Source organism: Vulpes lagopus, chromosome 10 (assembly GCF_018345385.1).
Source record: "Vulpes lagopus strain Blue_001 chromosome 10, ASM1834538v1, whole genome shotgun sequence".
Taxonomy (NCBI): domain Eukaryota; kingdom Metazoa; phylum Chordata; class Mammalia; order Carnivora; family Canidae; genus Vulpes; species Vulpes lagopus.
Window position 1 is genome coordinate 25,341,962 of NC_054833.1, and position 16,904 is coordinate 25,358,865.

General features: G+C 40.9%; 1 protein-coding gene across 4 annotated transcripts in view; it reads left to right on the plus strand.

Moving 5' to 3' along the window:
* EXOC2 (exocyst complex component 2) overlaps positions 1-16,044 on the plus strand; it is a 215,243-nt gene extending 199,199 nt beyond the window's left edge. For all 4 annotated transcript variants that reach the window (XM_041769948.1, XM_041769949.1, XM_041769950.1 and 1 more), the window contains 3 exons: positions 11,522-11,583; positions 13,843-13,902; positions 15,281-16,044. In XM_041769948.1, the coding sequence (XP_041625882.1) occupies positions 11,522-11,583; positions 13,843-13,902; positions 15,281-15,374 (216 nt within the window). In that variant the 3' untranslated portion in view covers positions 15,375-16,044. The remainder of the gene's footprint in view (positions 1-11,521; positions 11,584-13,842; positions 13,903-15,280) is intronic.
* Positions 16,045-16,904: the final 860 nt, after the last annotated feature.

Genomic DNA, 16,904 nt, shown 5'->3' on the forward strand with positions numbered 1-16,904 from the left:
ATGTATTTTTAGTTATCGACCTTATGATATACGGACAGGTTTGGGGCTTGTTTTTGTTTTTGTTGTTTTGATGAATCTGCTGATTTATCATCTACCATCGTATCTTATATATATTGTCTACGATTTTTATAGGGCTTCTGTTTCTTTAGAGCAGAGCAAGACCCTCATGACTCTTGTGACATCTGAATGCAGATTCCTTCTAAAGTTACGTGATTTGTTTTGTTTTTTAGTTTACAACTATCTTCACGCAATTCAATTTCGCAGGAAATGTTTAGCATTTAACTCTTAATAAATCTTTTCAAACCATTCAATGCAATTTTCATAGGAATGACCACCGTCTCTTTGCACTCACGATCCATTGGTTTATGTCGTAGTTATTGAAGTCACATGGTCATAATAGCAAGTATAACTTCCATAAGCCAGATACTTCTTGGTGTGCGTATGACCAAACCGAGAGCAGCCCAGGTATGCAGCATATGGGAGAGTCACCTACTACCTGTGGACTGCAGTGACCTCGAGCGTTGCGAATGTGTTCTTAAAAAAGTACTGGCCGATTTCCTTCCAGTACTGGCTGAGGGAGTTTCTATCAGGCCACCTCCCAGCAGATAACTGTAATCATGCATAATATAGAAGAATCATAAGTGTAAACACAAAAACCTGAAGATACTGGAGGATGGCCATGAGCGAGTGGTTCTGGAGGAAAGGGCACTTGAGGAATTTTTCACTTCTTACAGATTTTAGCCCCGAGGCAGGCCGAGGAATGCCTACAATTTCACAAAACCTGCTATGTTTCTGGCTTGAAGAATAGGCTTCCACCACAATTACAGGGAAGTGAGGTATCCCAGAGAGCAGAAAACAAGAGCCACAAATGTATACACTGCAGAAATCACCAGCTGACCCATGACCTACTGCTGCCTGGTCATAGTCTCCTCCAACCAGCCCAGTTAGGCTGGAAGAACTGCAGTAAGACTTGAAGGGCTGCCCAAGAGCCAAGAATTTTCAGTCTGAATCCAAATAAGTTAATTACTTGCTAAAACAAAACAAAAGATCAGTCCTCTTTAGGAACATATTATAGAGCCCACATAATATTGACAGTGTCCAGGAAATTATCGAAATTTACATGAAATGCACAAATGAAATAAAACAGAAAAATATGACCCATCCTCAATAGAAAAGCAAACAACCGAGACCAATCCTGAGATGACGCAGATGTTGGATTTTGAAGGCAAGGACTTTAAAACAGTTGTGTTCAGTGATGTAGGAACTATTCATGCTCATAATGAATGAATAGTTAGGAAACCTCACCAGAAAAATAGAAACCCAAAAAAAGGAACTAAATGGAAATTCTGGAATGGAAAAATACAATATGTGAATTTTTTGAAGTCTTCTAGATGTGAATAACAAACAGCAGAGTAGAGAGGACGAAAGAGAAAGTCAGCATATTTGTAAATCAACAGAAATTACCCCATAGAAAGAACAGAGGAAAGAGTTATTGGAAAAAAAATAATAAATAGAACTCCGGAGACCTCTGGGACCATGTCAGAAAGTCTAGCATACAGGTAATTCGATTTCTAGGAGAATCAGAATGGCTAATCAGGACATGAACGATGGCCGGCATCATTAGTGATCAGAGAAGTGACCGTCAGCGCTACCGTAATAAACCATTACCCGTCCGCCAGGATGGAGAAAATTAAAGACTTAGAAATACCGAGTGTTGGCAAGACTGGAGAGAAACTAGAAGCCTCCCACACTGTTGGCGGTATAAAACGGTACAGTGACAAGAAAAGCCTTTAAAAAAAAAAAAACAAAAGCAAAAAAAAAAAAACAACTAAACACACGAGTACCCTTTGACCCCACCATTCCAGTCCTAGGTATATAAGCAAGAGGACTGAAAACATGAGGGCCAAACGCTGCAGATGGCCCAGGTATCCATCAGCAGAATACAGGAAGGGCAGGTGCAGGGGCGCAGTGAGGGGGAGACGGGGACCAGCTGGGTGAACCTCAGGAGCATTCACGGGGTGAAGGGAGGCCTGCGCGAAAGCTCGCACACCGTATGGGGCCATTTGCAGGAAATTCTCAACAGATAAAACTGTGGTGGGAAAAGTCCAGTGCTTTCTTCTAGGTGGTTGAGATGAACTCGGGAGGGGCCCGAGAGCCAGATTCTCAAAGCTAAGCAGGGAGGGTGAGGAAGAGAGCTCCGCACGCCCAGGAGGACAGCCTCCGCCGGACGGGGCAGCCCTGTCTGATGGGAGGACTTCGGGGGACTCTAGCCCGCAACCACCCTCACCCACCGGGAGTCACTGTGTGAGGCCGCGCTCTTTTGAGCAGGTGACAGATTAACCAGAAATGACCACTCACCTAAGGGCTAATGCACCATCTTCAGAACCTTCCTGAGACGCAGTGTAGAGAGAAGTGGAACCACAGTTTGGTTGGTGCTTTTTTTTTTTTTTAAGTTTTTCTTTATTCATGAGAGACACAGAGAGAGAGAGAGAGGCAGAGACACAGGCAGAGGGAGAAGCAGGCTCCATGCCGGGAGCCCGACCTGGGACTCGATCCCGGGTCTCCAGGATCACGCCCTGGGCTGGAGGCGGCGCTAAACCATGAGCCACCTGGGCTGCCCCAGTTTGGTGCTTTTCAGTGATCCGAGGACCCTTGATCTGTACGTGAAGTCTCACTTTTTCTTTCTTCTTTTTTCTTTTTAAGTCTCACTTTTTCAAGCTTGCAAAAAAGTTTAAGCTTTAGGTTACCTTTTGTTGTTGTTGTTCTTGAAAGTTTTATGCAGATGAAGCTCACCTGCCACACTGTGTTGTCTACAAGGCAAGAAGTATGCACAGTTCAGTGAATTTTCTTTCACTGTGTCGACAGAGTTGTGCAGCCATCTACACAGCCAGCTCCAGAACACTGGACCCTGGAGGAACCTTCCCAGCCGCCCCTCCCGGCCACAGACGAGCAGCATCCTACTTTCTGTCTCCGTGGTTTCCTTTCCTTTCATCCTCTTCCCTCTCCTTCCCTCCCATCTCTTCTTTTTTGTTTTTCTTTTTTAAAGATTTTATTTGACAGAGAGAGCATGAGCAGGGGAGGGGCAGAGGGAGAGGGACAAGCAGACCGTCCCTGCTCCATCCCAGGACCTGAGCAGAAGTCAGATGCTTCACCCACTGAGCCACCCGGGCACCTTCCATGATTTTCCAACCCTATGACTTGCCTGTTCTGGAAATTTCCCATAAACGGAACCATATGAATATGGCTTTTTGTGACCGGCTGCTCTTGCCAGTTAGCGTAGCGTTTGCAGGGCTCATACGTGCTGCAGTATGTTCCAGTACGTCACTTCATGTGGTGGTTAGACAGTATTTCATCCTGTGAATATACCCCATTTTCTCTGTCTGCTCCTCGTCGGATGGCCATTCACGTGGTTTCTACTTTTTACCTAATAAGAGCATTCACATATGAGTTTCTATATGTTTTAATTTCTCTTGGGTATAGTCTTAGGAGGGGAATTGCTAGCTCAGATGGTTACCCTCTGCCAGACTGTCTGTAAACCGACTTGTTCCATTTTACTTTCCTACCAGCAGGGTATAAAGATTCCAGTTTCTCCACATCCCCCCCAGTGCCTGGTGCCGTCCATCCTACTGATTCCCGCCACTGCACTGCGTGTCAAGCGTCCCCTCATTCTCTGGGTTGCTTGTTACTTTCTTGATGCTCTAGGTTGCGGCACAGAAGTTTTTAATTTCTATGGAGTCTAATTTATCAAGTTTTATCTTGTTGCTTTTACTTTTTTTTTTTTTTTTTTAGCTTTAATTCTAATTCCAGTGCAGTAACACGCGGTGTGATGTTAGTTTCGTGAGTCCAACGTAGGGAACCAACACTTCCACACGTCACCTGGTGCTCACCTTGACCAGTGCACTCCTTAATCCCCATCACCTATTTAACCTCCCCTCACCTCCTCCCTTCTGATAACCTGCACCCTGTTCTCTATTCTTAGGGGTCTACCTCTTGGTTTCTCTCCTTTTTTTTTTCCCCCTTTGCTCCTTTGTTTTGTTTCCTAAATCCCGCATATGAGTGAAACTATATGGTATTTGTCTCTCTCTGGCTTATTTCGCCCTGCATGGTACTCCGGCTCTATCCAAGTCATTGCAAACGGCAAGATTTCATTCATTTTTACATCTGAATAACATCCCATTGCATATATCTACGTGCATACAGACCACATCTGTATCCATTCATCAGTTGATGGGCCCTTGGCTACTTCTATAATTTGGCTATTTTAAATAATGCAGTAAACTTAGGGGTGCACCTATCCCTTTATTAGTGTTTTTGTTTTCTTTGGGGTAAATCCCCAGTAGTGCAGTTGCTGGATCACAGGGTAGCTGCATATTGTTGTCCAGAGTGGCTGCACAGCTGGCATCCCCTCCAACAGCGCAGGAGGGTTCCTTTTTTTCTACATATTCTCACCTTCTGCTGTTTCTTGTGTTGTTCACTTCAGCCTTTCTGACGGGCTGACAGGTATGAAGTGATACCTCATGAGTGATGAGCATCATTTCATGTGCCTATTGGCCATATCTATGTCTTCTCTGGAAAAATGTCTGTTCATGTCTTCTTCCCATTTTTTAAATTAGATTATTTGGTGTTTGGGTGTTGAGTTGTATAAGTTCTTTATATATATTGTATACCGACCCTTTATCAAATACGTCATTGCAAATATCTTCTCTCTTCCTGTAGGTCACATCTTAGTTGGGTTGATTGTTTCCTTCGCTGTTCAGAAGCTTTTTATTTCGGTGTAATCCCAATAGTTTATTTTGCTCTTGTTTCCCTTACCTCAGGAGACCTGTGTAGGAAAAGGGTACTATGGCCGATGTCAAAGAAGCTACTGTGTTCTCTTGTAGGATTTTTATGGTTTCAGGTCTCACATCTAGGGCTTTAATCCATTTTGAATTTGTTTTGCTATATGGTGTGAGGAAGTGATTCAGTTCATTGTTTTACATGTTTCTGTCCGGTTTTCCCAACACCATTTATGGAAGAGACTGTCTTTTTTTGTATTGAATATTCTTTCCTGCTTTGTTGAAAATTAATCAACCACATAGTTGTGGGTTTATGTCTGGGTTTTCTGTTCTGTTCTAGGGATGTATATGTCTGTCTTCAGGCCAGCACCGCACTGTTTTGATCACTACAGCTTTGTCATATAACTTGAAGTCCAGAATTGTGATGCCTCCAGCTTTGCTTTTTCTTTTCAAGATTGCTTTGGCTATTGAGGTCTTTTGTGATTCCATACAAATGTTAGGATTGTTTGTTCTAATTCTGTGAAAAATGCTATTGGTATTTTGATAGGAATTGCATTAAATGTGTAGATTTCTTTGGATAGTATAAACATTTTAACAATATTTGTTCTTCCAATCCATGAGCATGGAATGTCTTTCCATTTCTTTGTGTCATTTTCAATTTCTTGTATCACCGTTTTATAGTTTTCAGAGTATAAGGGTCTTTCGCCTCTTTGGTTAGGTTTATTCCTAGATAACTTATTATTTTGGGTGCAGTTGTAAATTATATTGATTCCCTAATTTCTCTTTCTGCTGCTTCACTATTGGTATATAGAAATGCAACAGATTTCTGTACCTTGATTTTGTATCCTGCCACTTTACTGATTTTGTGTATCAGTTCTAGCAGTTTTGTGGTGAAGTCTTTCAGGTTTTCTATATATAGTGTCATATCGTCTGTAAATAGTGAAAGTTTACTTCTTCCTTCCTTACTTAGTTGACTTTTATTTCTATTTGTTGTCTGATTGCTGTGTCTAGGCCTTCCAGTAATAATGTTAAATGAAAGTGGCAAAAAAAAAAAAAAAGACATCCTTGTCTTGTTCCTGACCTTAGGGGAAAAGTTCTCAGTTTTTCCCACTTGAGGATGATGTTAGTTGTGGGTTTTTCGTGTATGGCCTTTATTATGTTGAGGTGTGTTCCTTCTAAACACTTTGTTGAAGATTTTTATCATGAATGGAAATTGCACTCTGTCATGTTTTTTCTAGATCTGTTAAAATAATCATATGGTTCTTGTGCTTTCTCTTATTGAGTTATGTATCATGTTAATTGATTTGCAAATATTGAACTACCCTGGCAACCCAGAAATAAATCCCACTTGATCATCATGAGTGATTTTTTTAACGTATCGTTAGATTCTTTTTGCTAGTATTTTGTTGAGGATTTTTGCATCAGAGATATTGACTTGTAGTTCTTTTAATCATTTCTTTATCTGGTATTTGTTTAGTGGATAATGCTGGCCTCATTAAATGAATTTGGAAGTTTTCCTTTTTTATTTTTTGGAGTAGTTTGAGAAAAATATGTATTAACTCATCTTTTAATGCTCGATAGAATTCACCTATGAAGCCATCTGGTACTGGACTTTTTGCTTTTTGGGAGTTTCAGTTTTGGTAGTTTATATGTTTCTAGGAATGTATCCATTTCTTCCAGGTTGTCCAGTTTGTTGGCATACAGTGTTTTCATAATATTCTCTTATAGTTGTATTTCTGTGCTGTTGGGTATTTCTTCTCTCTTATTTGTGATTTGATTTATTTGAGTCTTTCTCTTTTTTTGCTGATAAGTCTGTTTTATTGATTTTTTTTTTTTCAAAGAAGCAGCTCCTGGTATCATTGATCTGTTCTATTACTTTTTTAGTTTCTATATTATTCATTTCTTTTCTAATCTTTATTATTTCCTTCCTTCTGCTGGTTTTAGATTTTGTTTTCTTTTTCTAGCTCCTTTAAGTATATTTAGGGTTGGGGTTTTGTGTTTTTGTTTTTGTTTTTTTAGGTTTTTCTTGCTTCTTGAGGTAGGCCTGTATTGCTCTATATACTTCCTTCTTAGAACTACTTTTGTTGCATACCAAAGATTTTTGTCTCCTTGTATTTTCATTTTCATTTGTTTATGTGTACTTTTTTAGTTTTTTGATTTCCCAGTTGACCCATTCATTGTTTAGTAGCATGTTGTTTAACTTCATATATTTGTGTTACTTCCACATTTTTTCTCAAGGTTGACTTCTTGTTTTATAGCCTTGTGGTCAGAAAAGATGCATCATATGACTTCAGTGTTTTTGAATTTGTTGAGGCTTGTTTTGTGGGCTAATATATGATTTATTCTGGAGAGTGTTCCGTATGCAATTGAGAAGAATGTCTATTCTGCTGTTTAACGATAGAATGTTCTGAATATATATCTGTTAAATCCACCTGTTCCAGTGTGCCATTCAAAGCCTTTATTACCTTGTTGATTTTCTGTTTAGGTGGTCTGTCTATTGATGTAAGTGGGGTGTTAAAGTCCCCCACTATTACTGTGTATTATCAATTAGTTCTTTATGCTTGTTATTTACTGCTTTTATGTATTTGGGTGCTCCCAAGTTGGGTGCATAAATTTGTAGAATTATTATATCTTGTTGGATTGTCTCCTCTATTATTATGTAGTGTCCTTCTTTGTCTCCTGTTACAGCCTTTGTCTTAAAGTCTGTTTTCATCTCAAATAAATATTGCTACACCGGCTTTTTTTTTTTTTTTTTTTTTTTTGACATCCATACACATGATAAGTGTTTCTCTATCCCCTCACTTTGAATTTGTGGTTGTCTTTAGGACTAAAATAAGTCTCTTTTAGGCAGCATATAGATGGGTCTTGCTTTTTATCGATTGTCACCCTGTGTCTTTTGATAGAATCATTTAGTCCATTTACATTCAAAGTAATTATTGATAGATATGTATTTATTGACATTTTATTGCTCATTTTGTGGTTGTTTCTGAAGATTTTGTCTAATCCTTTCTTGTCTTTCTTTCATGACTTGGTTTTCTTTAGTGATATAATTGGATTTCTATGTCTTTATTCTTTGCATTTTTATTAGTGGTTTTTGAGTCGTGGTTACCATTAGGTTTTTGTATATAACATCTTGTGCAAAGTTGATGGTCGTTTAAGTTTGAACCCATTCTGTACTCCTACCCACCCCACATTTTAGGTATATAGTGTCACATACCGTTTTTCTTATATGAGTTCATTGACTTATTTTTTTACAGAATTATTCATTTTTATTGCTTTTATATTCCTACCTTCACACTGTCACTTTTTGTCTCTCCTTTCCACTCAGAGTCTCCTTAATTATTTCTTGCATGACTGGCGTAGTGGTCGTGAACTCTTCTTGTTTTTCTTTGTCTGGGAAGCTTTTTATCTCTCCTTTTATTCTGAATGATAGTCTTGCTGGGTTGAGTATTATTGGCTGCAAATTTTTCTCATTTCTCATGTTGAATATATCATGCCACTGCTTTCTAGCCTGCTACATTTCTGCTGAAAAATTCCCTACTAGCCTTATGGGGTTTCCTTCATGTGTTACTGTCTTCTTCTGTCTTGATACTTTTAAATTTTTTTCTTTATCACTATATTTTGCCAATTTAATTACAACATACATTGGTGGGGGTCTGCTTTTGTTGATTTTGTTGGGGGTTCTCTGTGCCTCCTGGACCCAGATACCTTTTTCCTTCCCCAGATTAGGGAAGTTTTCAGCTACTATTTCTTCAAATAAATTCTCCCTTTCTCTTATTCTTGGTTTCATATAATACAAATGTTATTACATTTGATGAACTCACTGAGTTCCTGAAGTCTATTCTCATTTTACATAATTCCTTTTCTCTTTTTGTTCAGCTTGATTACGCTCCATTACTCTGACTTCTAGATCATTAATTCACTCCTCTGCTTCTTCCAGCCTGCTGCTGATTCCATCAAGCATGTTTCTAATCTTGTCTATTGCAAGATTTGTTTTCTTCATATGTGCTAGTCTGTCTCTTGCCCTTCTCTGCAACTGCAACCCCCTCCCCACTACAGCAGCCACAATCTGTCTTCAAAACCACATCTGATTGGTTCTTTTTAATCTTTGTGTTAAGGATCTCACTGATACCTTCCACTCTCTTTTCAAGTCCAGTGAGTATCCTTAATGATCATTGCTTTAAATACTCAATCAGGCATGTTACTTACATCTGTTTTGCTTAGATCTCTGGCCATGGCCCTGTCTTATTCTTTGCTTTGTGACAAATTTCTCTGTCTTCTAATTTTTTCTAAGTCTCTGTGCCTGTTTCTCTGTGTTAGGAAAGCCAATTCTGTCTCCTGTTCTTGAGGGTAATGGCCTTATGTAGAAGAGGACCTATAGTACCCTGCTGTGTAGTGTCTTCTGTTCTCCAGGGCCTGGCACGTCCAGGAGTGTCTCCAGTGGACGCTGCACATGCTCTGCTATTTTGTCCTGGCTGCTTTATCCTTCAGGCCAGTTATTTTTGCTGGTTATGGGCAATAGGTGGTCCCTGGCCTGAACATGGCACATTTTAACTTTGGTGTCATCTGGTCTGCTTATGAAATGAGGCCTGTTACCACTGCTGCCACAACTGAGGCTGTGCAAAACTCCCAGGTGGAGAGACATGGTGTTGGCAGGGGTTTGGGTTAGTGTTCTGGGGGAGGAGACCCACTGCACTGGGACTGAGGCTAGCACCACTGGGAAGGGTGGTTCCACAGGAATGTGGGGGGGCAGGGCTTGGTATAAGCAAGTTAAGTAGTGAGGTGGTGCTATGTTGGTTCCCACAGGTGGTTTATGCTGAAGGGCAGGGGAGGGAAATGGCACCTGCCAGTTCCTTTGTTCCCGGGGGGGGGGGGGTGTCTTTTGAACATTCCAAGTGAGCAAATAGTCCCCTACTGTGTGTGCCCCAGGTGCTCTTCAGATCCCTGTTTCCAGGCTGTATCCAGGTTGTTTGCCAGCCTTCTCTCCAAGAGCAGCATAATGTCCTGCAGAGTCTATCTCAGCCAAGTCCACTGACCTGTGAAACTCTAAGCTTGCCACCCTACTAGATGTAAAAACTTACAAAATTCAGCCTCTCTTGCTTTCCAAGCCAGTTGCCATGGGGATGTTTTCCTCATATGTGCTAGTCTGTCTCTCACCCTTGTCTGCAACTATGACTTCCTCCCTGCTGCAACGGGCCATGATCTGTCTCCAAAACCACATCTCTGCACTTCCTACATTTTTTGTTATGGCCTCTTCTCTACCTTCAGTTGTAGTTTGTTCTGCCGGTCGTCAGGTCTATTCTGGGGCATTTAGGATGATTTGATAGTTACCTAGTTGTAATCATGGGATGAGATAAGCCTAGGCTCCTCCTATGCTGCTGCCATCGTCTGATTCCTGCTGACCTTTAACACTCCAGGCTTTGCTTTAAGACTTGTGAGTTGCAAGATCTCACGAAACTTGGGCCCTCTCACTTTCCAAGCCAGTTGCTCTGGGGATTTATTTTCCCGGTGCACTTCCCTGTGAGCTAGTCTGTTTCTCTTCCTTCTCTGTGATCGTGGTGGCCACAATCTGTCTCCCAGACCGTATGCCCATACTTTCTACCTTCTTCAATGCAGCCTCTTCTCTGCCTTTATTTTTGGAGTCTTTTCTGCCAGTCTTCAGGTCAATTTCTGGAGTATTTAGGATGGTTTGATAGTTATCTAGTTGTATTCGTGGAATGAGGTGAGCCCAGGGTCCTCCTACTTTGCAGCCATTTTCTTCTCCTTTTTTGTCACTTGTACTTTTGGTATAATGTCTAAGAAGGCTTGCCTACCCCAACATCACAAAGATTTACTGATGTTTTCTTCTATGTGTTTCATAGTTTTATCCCTCACCTTTATGTTTATCATCTACTTTGAGTTAATTTTTGTGTTAAGGGAAGGATCCAAATTGAGTCTTTTGCATGTGGAAACCCAGTTGTCCCAGCACCATTTGCTGAAGAAATTGCTCTTGCCCCATTGAATGGTCTCAGCACCCTTGTCAGAATCCATTGATCATAAATGTAAGGTTTATTTTGGGACAGTCAGTCCTGTTCTATGATGTGTATTTCTGTCCATATATCAATGCCACACTATATTAAGGATTATAGATTTATCATGAGTTTTGATGTTAGAAAGTGTTTCTCCATTTGTGTTATTCTTTTTCAAGTTGTTTTTGGATCAACTTGTCAATTTTTGTTAAAAAAAAAAAAAAAACAATCATCAAACAAACAAAAGCCGGTGGTGATTAAATCTGCAGAGCTTTGTTTTAGCTTTTGAGATTAAAGTCAGTGTACCCAAAAGGGCATAGGTATAAGAAAGTAAGCCAGTCTGTTTCCTTAAATAATCCAGGGACAATGTTTCAAATTTTGCTTCCTCTCACAATCATACTAAAGGAAACATTACTGGCTAGGTAGTAAATACAGATTTCTGGAAAATCCTTGTATAGGTTGACCCTTTTTATAACAAATCTGGCTCCCTGCCTTCACACAGTCATACTTGACTTTGAGTTAATTTTCAGTAAAAAAATAGTTTGTCATAGCTGATTTCCTTGGAGTGTTGTAGAAAGTCTGTTCGTAGTTAGTAGGTGGCAGGTGGCGGGGAACCACGTGCTGGCAGTCTTCTGTCAACCGTCTCTGCAGTAAGCAGGCTGAGACTGTCTGCTCATCGCTTGTTTCAGTTTAATAATTGATGCAGTTCCCCTCACTTTTTCCTTTTCTCATCCTTAGGCACGGCTTGAAATCTGTGCTTTGAGAGATACTGTGGCTGTTCACCTGACACCTGAGAGCAAGTGAGATGCTAAATGTTTTTGTTCTGAGTGCTTCATTAAAAATAAAGATTATCTTATTAGTATATAAAATCCTTTGTAAAGATAACTGGTCAGAGTGAGTGCTCATGACTGTGATGTGATAAAGTTTACATTGCATTAATTTTTTTAGCTAAAAAGCATAATAAGCCAAAGACTCCTAATACTAGTTCTCTGTAGCATAATATAAAGGAAAAAAGGTTTAATATGATTTTTCCTAACTTCATTCAGTAAGATAAATCTTAATCTCATAAGTGATATAGGAGAGTATTATGTGTTTCTCTTAAAAAGGAAAAAAATAAGAATTGAGTCTTAATCTATTCATAGCAGACTCTGAGGGACCGTTTAAGCATTGTAAATATCAGCATAAGAGGAAGCCTTGTGGTTTCTCTACAAAATTTTGTAGTGGAAATTTGATGATAACTTTTAGCTGTTTTGAATGAAAGTCAGGATTTCCTATCGAAATATCAGTAGGTGAACTGAAACATTACTGACTACTTGCCTATACAAAATTGTTTACTCCACTGGCAATCGTGCCTAGGAAATACTGGGCTGTATGTTAATACAGCCTGAGAATCCAAGTAGTATAGAAATAAAATGTCTAAGGACACTTGGTGTGATACAGTTACTCATCTCCAGCTTTTGAGGACATGCCTTACACCATCACTTGTATGGTCATTATCACAACTAAAAAGACTTTTAACAGTTTTTCCTAACAAATGAAGTTAGCTTTTTATTCCTGTTCATGATGGCTGACCAGAGCCATTCTGGATGGTTCCCATGTTAGTTATGGAGCCACACCTTTACCCAGTCATCATTTTTCTACATAAAGTACTAAATAATAATAGATGATAGAGGGCACTCCACTGAGTCCATATTTGATGTGGGTACCTGCTTCATGTAGGCACCTAGGTATTCCTTTTAATTTAACCTTTAAGAGTATAAGTTCCTCATCTACACAAGAAAGATAATAAGTAGTTTCTAGGCAGAATTTTGGGGTAATTAAATGAAAAAATGTGCCAAGTTACCCCCTAGCCTGTTGGTGCACTGCAAATAATCGGTGGTATTGTCTTCATCATCATCATCATTACTGTCATAATGTAAAAATAAAGAATAATAGCATTACATTACTTTTTATTGATTGAGAAGAGATTTAAGATGACGTGATAACAGCAGAGACTCCTCTCTGCATCAGGAAAGAGGAAAGTCGACTTCATAGTAGGAAGGGAGCTGAGTTTGCCCACAAGCTGTAGCCTGTTCCTTGCCCTAACCAGGAACAACTGAAGTTTCCAGGACCTTTATGACCCTCTTGGAACTTCGTAGTCTCTCTGTGTGCTGCTGTGATATTTGCCCCTCGTTTGAGAAACCTCGCCCAAGAGAATGTTTGCTAGGGCACTGGTGAGGGTCTAGTTTTACAATACACAATCAAAGACCACCTTAAAGTCAAGAATAATCACATTTATTTCTTTACCTTTAGTCAATGTTATAAAAGAAGAAGAGATGAGAAGTTAAAAATTATTCCTTAGTGACCAGTATAAGTCATTACCAAAGGATTTCCCCTTAAGTGCTTTTTATTTGATTCGGTAGCCTTTCTGGTACTTTCTGCTTTAAAAAGTTAAGCATACCAAGTTGGTGGGTTTTTTAATTCACACCCTTTTAGGTTTTCATGAAAAGAAAGGATGTTGAATTAAAACCAACCAGTCAATCCCCAGTTACCATACAGATTTTAAATATGATAATAACTAAATGCTATGGACTGTTTAATTAATGTAAATCAGGCCCTCTACATGTTAATACTATAAATGCCCCCATTTGGCAATCTCACAGGATCATCTCTATTTCTAGTTAGTTTCCTCCCTTTCTTACCAGTTGCTTTACTAGTTCAGTTTTGTTTTGAAAAGACTTTAAAAATTGAACATGTCCATATTATTAAGCTCTCATCTGCCGTGAGTAGCACCCTTCTGTCAAAATCCGTCCCTTTTAGCTTTTCAAGTCGTGTTTCATTTCCTTGTTGAGTTTTCTGACCCTACTCCTACAGGGCCTCCGCCTGGGAACCATACCTTGTACCCTCACTTTTACTTTTACTTTTTCTATTGTTTTTCACTTTTACTTTTTCTACATGCTTCACTGGCTTATACAGGTTCCTTTATATTTAAGATGCACTTTAGAGTTCTCAGTGATGCTCATGATCCCCCTTAGAAATATGAAATGTTCCAACTTGAATGTTGCCTGTCTGTGTTCCAGGTCGAGTTTTAAACAGGCTTTAGAAGCCCTGCCTCAGCTTTCAAGCGGAGCAGATAAAAAGTAAGTTCTCTGTGCCTATTTCAAGGGCAGCTCAGATGTGTGAGCCAGGTTCTGTTACCTCGAAGGACTGTTTGAATAGGTAACGGTTTGGGCGTCAGGATGTACCCAACGGCCCCTGACAGCACACGTTACGTTGGCTGCACCCGGCCTGTGTCCCAAGTGCAGAAAAGGTAAAACCTTTCCCCTGCGTTTATGGCACTTGAGACATTAGTTCTGTTCTTGTTTTAAGTGACTAATACAGAAAACATTTTAAGAAAGTTTATTCTGACTCAGTAAACTATATTATTGTCCTAGATTTTTAAAAAGATATTAGAGAAATGTAAGAAGGGCAGCATAGTAAAATGCAGAGCTTAATGACTTTTTTCCTTGGAGTAGCTCAGCAATGTGGTTTGGGTTTTGTTTTTGTTTTTGTTTTTGTTTTTGCTTTATATATTACAAAGTAGTAAAAAAGTGAATTTGTACACATGACATAATGAAATGATATAAATTCCACTAACATTATGTTAATGGTTTTGCCCAGAGTTTAAATTTTGCTACTCACAAAAGAGGAGATTCTGACCTGAGACAAAATGTAGGCCAGGCAAATCTCAGAAATGCTCTACCCCCGTCAGCTGGGGTAGCAGAAGCGCTGTAGGTCTTTGCTCCTTCACTCCCCGTAACTGAAGTCCACCCGCCTTTGCATTTGGCTGTAAGATCCTTTCTGGCCCTAAAATCAGACATCAAACCAGTTGAAGAAACTAACTGAGTCATCAAGTACTAGGATAATTTGCCCACCGAGTTACAGCTGACCCTGATTCTCCTGGCGCCTAATTCACCACGTCCGTTTAGCGCTCTCCAATATTTGTTAAAAACGAGAATGCAAAACAGGAGGAAAAGACAAATAGGCCAGGGGTCAGGATGAGGAGAAAGGTGGCCGCAAAGAGGCAACACAAAAGGATTGGGATTTGAAGGGTTGTTAGGTTGCTACTGTGTATTTATCAGTATCCGTAGACCTGTATGCCCAAAGGAGTACATTCCATATGTATGAATTTTTACTTATTCTTATTTTTTTATTTAAATTCAATTAGCCAACGTAGAGTAGTGAATCAAAAAAGAAGCATAGCCCCAAACATTAATGGGCTTTAGGAAGAAATCTAATTAATCTAGGGGAAAGAGACAGGAGGGAGACTTTTATATATAAATACAAATATGTATATAAATATATATTCCTTTTGATTAGCTTCTTTGATTAACTTACTTCTGTTATTGAGTTAATCCGTAAGTATTAACTTCTCAGCGAGCAGAAGCGAAAGCCGGGCGCTCGTCCCTCCTGCGTGCTTTCTCGTGTCGCTAGGCGACCTCAGTGTGCAGGTTGTAAAGTAGCTTCTCGTCCCTGCAGGTTGCTGGAAGAGCTGCTGAACAAGTTCAAGAGCAGCATGCACCTGCAGCTCGCCTGCTTCCAAGCTGCTGCCTCAACTATGATGAAAACATAATTACCTCCGAGATAAGGGCATTCCGGAGACTGGCATCTCATCGGTCGCTTTAGTGCCCTCAGGGTGTTGGCATACAGAGCAGTGGGTTTGCGGTCTGTCTCTTTTTTCCAGATTGCTCCCTTAAAGAGGGGTCTGTATACGTTTTATTTCAACCAAAATGACCTTGTCTGAAATGCCCAAGCATTACTTTGTCATTTTTATTACACTAGGCCCTGTCTGTCTTTAAAATACCTTTAAATATACATGTTCTTAGCTAGATGCTGCATGATGAGTGCTGCAGGAGGAGCTACTGTTCCAGGGGGTGCCGTGAGGTGGCATGTGACTAAGATGTGACCGAGGCGTTCTTCAGTGTCTCGTGTGCCAGACCTGTAGGGTCTGCAGCTCCCAAGACACGTGGAGAAGTTGTAAGAAGACGCTTGGAAAGTTAGATATATAGACGTCTTTGGAGCCCGAACACTCCTGAACCGTACATCTGTCCTTAAAAACTTTATTTCATACCTGTGCCTCTAAGTCTCCTAACTCAAATGGATTTCTAGAACATCTGCGGTTTGCCTAGGAAAATGTTACCTTTGGGGTAGATCATCTGTGGTCCCGATGTCCACGAGTTAACCTTGTGTTTTGCTGCCTAATTTCTGCTTCTCACTGAGCTAATAAACACCCAGCACCTTTCCGTGTGGCTTTCCTGTGTCTTACTCCCCCTTAATTCAATGTGTCTTCGCGTCCATGCGTCGCCTGCCCCTGCAGATCCGCTGGTTACTGCGGTGGGGCTTGGATACCCCACACACGCTGATGGGGACGGCTGCAGGCCTCGCCGCTCCCAAAGGGAAGCCAGCGCCTGGTGACCCCTCCTGCCCACTGCTCGCTCCCCCCTCCTGCAGTGTCCCCCCTCCACCATCCTCCCCTTGGGCGGACCGTCCCCAGTGGCTGCGGGAACGCCGCCCGGGCAGCCTGTGTTTTCTGAGGACTCCAGGATACTCCCCTGTCACCAGGCGGCAGAGGCGTCTGGTGAACCTCCTGCTGTTTGCCCTACATTTGCTGCTGACTTCGTTTACCAGAACAGGTTCAGGGCACCGTGACCTCGTTCAAGGTCAGCTTCCCCCAGTAACTTCATCATACCGTCTGCCCAGACACTGAGTAATTTTCTTACCCGGAGGCTGTGTGTCAGGTTCTCAAACACTTCTGTGGATGTCACAGAATCCCCTTTTTTAAGTCAGTATCTTTACGAGCACAAGTAGCCGCGGAGCGCAGTGTGGCCAAATGCAGTATCAGCCGTTTAAAAGAAGTCTGTGTTGTTGTGTCCGTTCACTCGGTGTACGAGTGACACCACGGCACCTGGACGTGAAAGTCTGATTTTTCAGATGTGCTTGATACACTATGGAGGAATACGCAGGCTGTGGTCCCTCCTAAGCGTGTTAACTCTCACATCCAACAGGGTGATGAGCTGAGCGCAAATCCTCCGTCCTGAGTGTTCGTTTTTTAAATACCCAGGACGGCGTCCACCCAGTAAAGGGGGTGTCTTTAATACAAGAT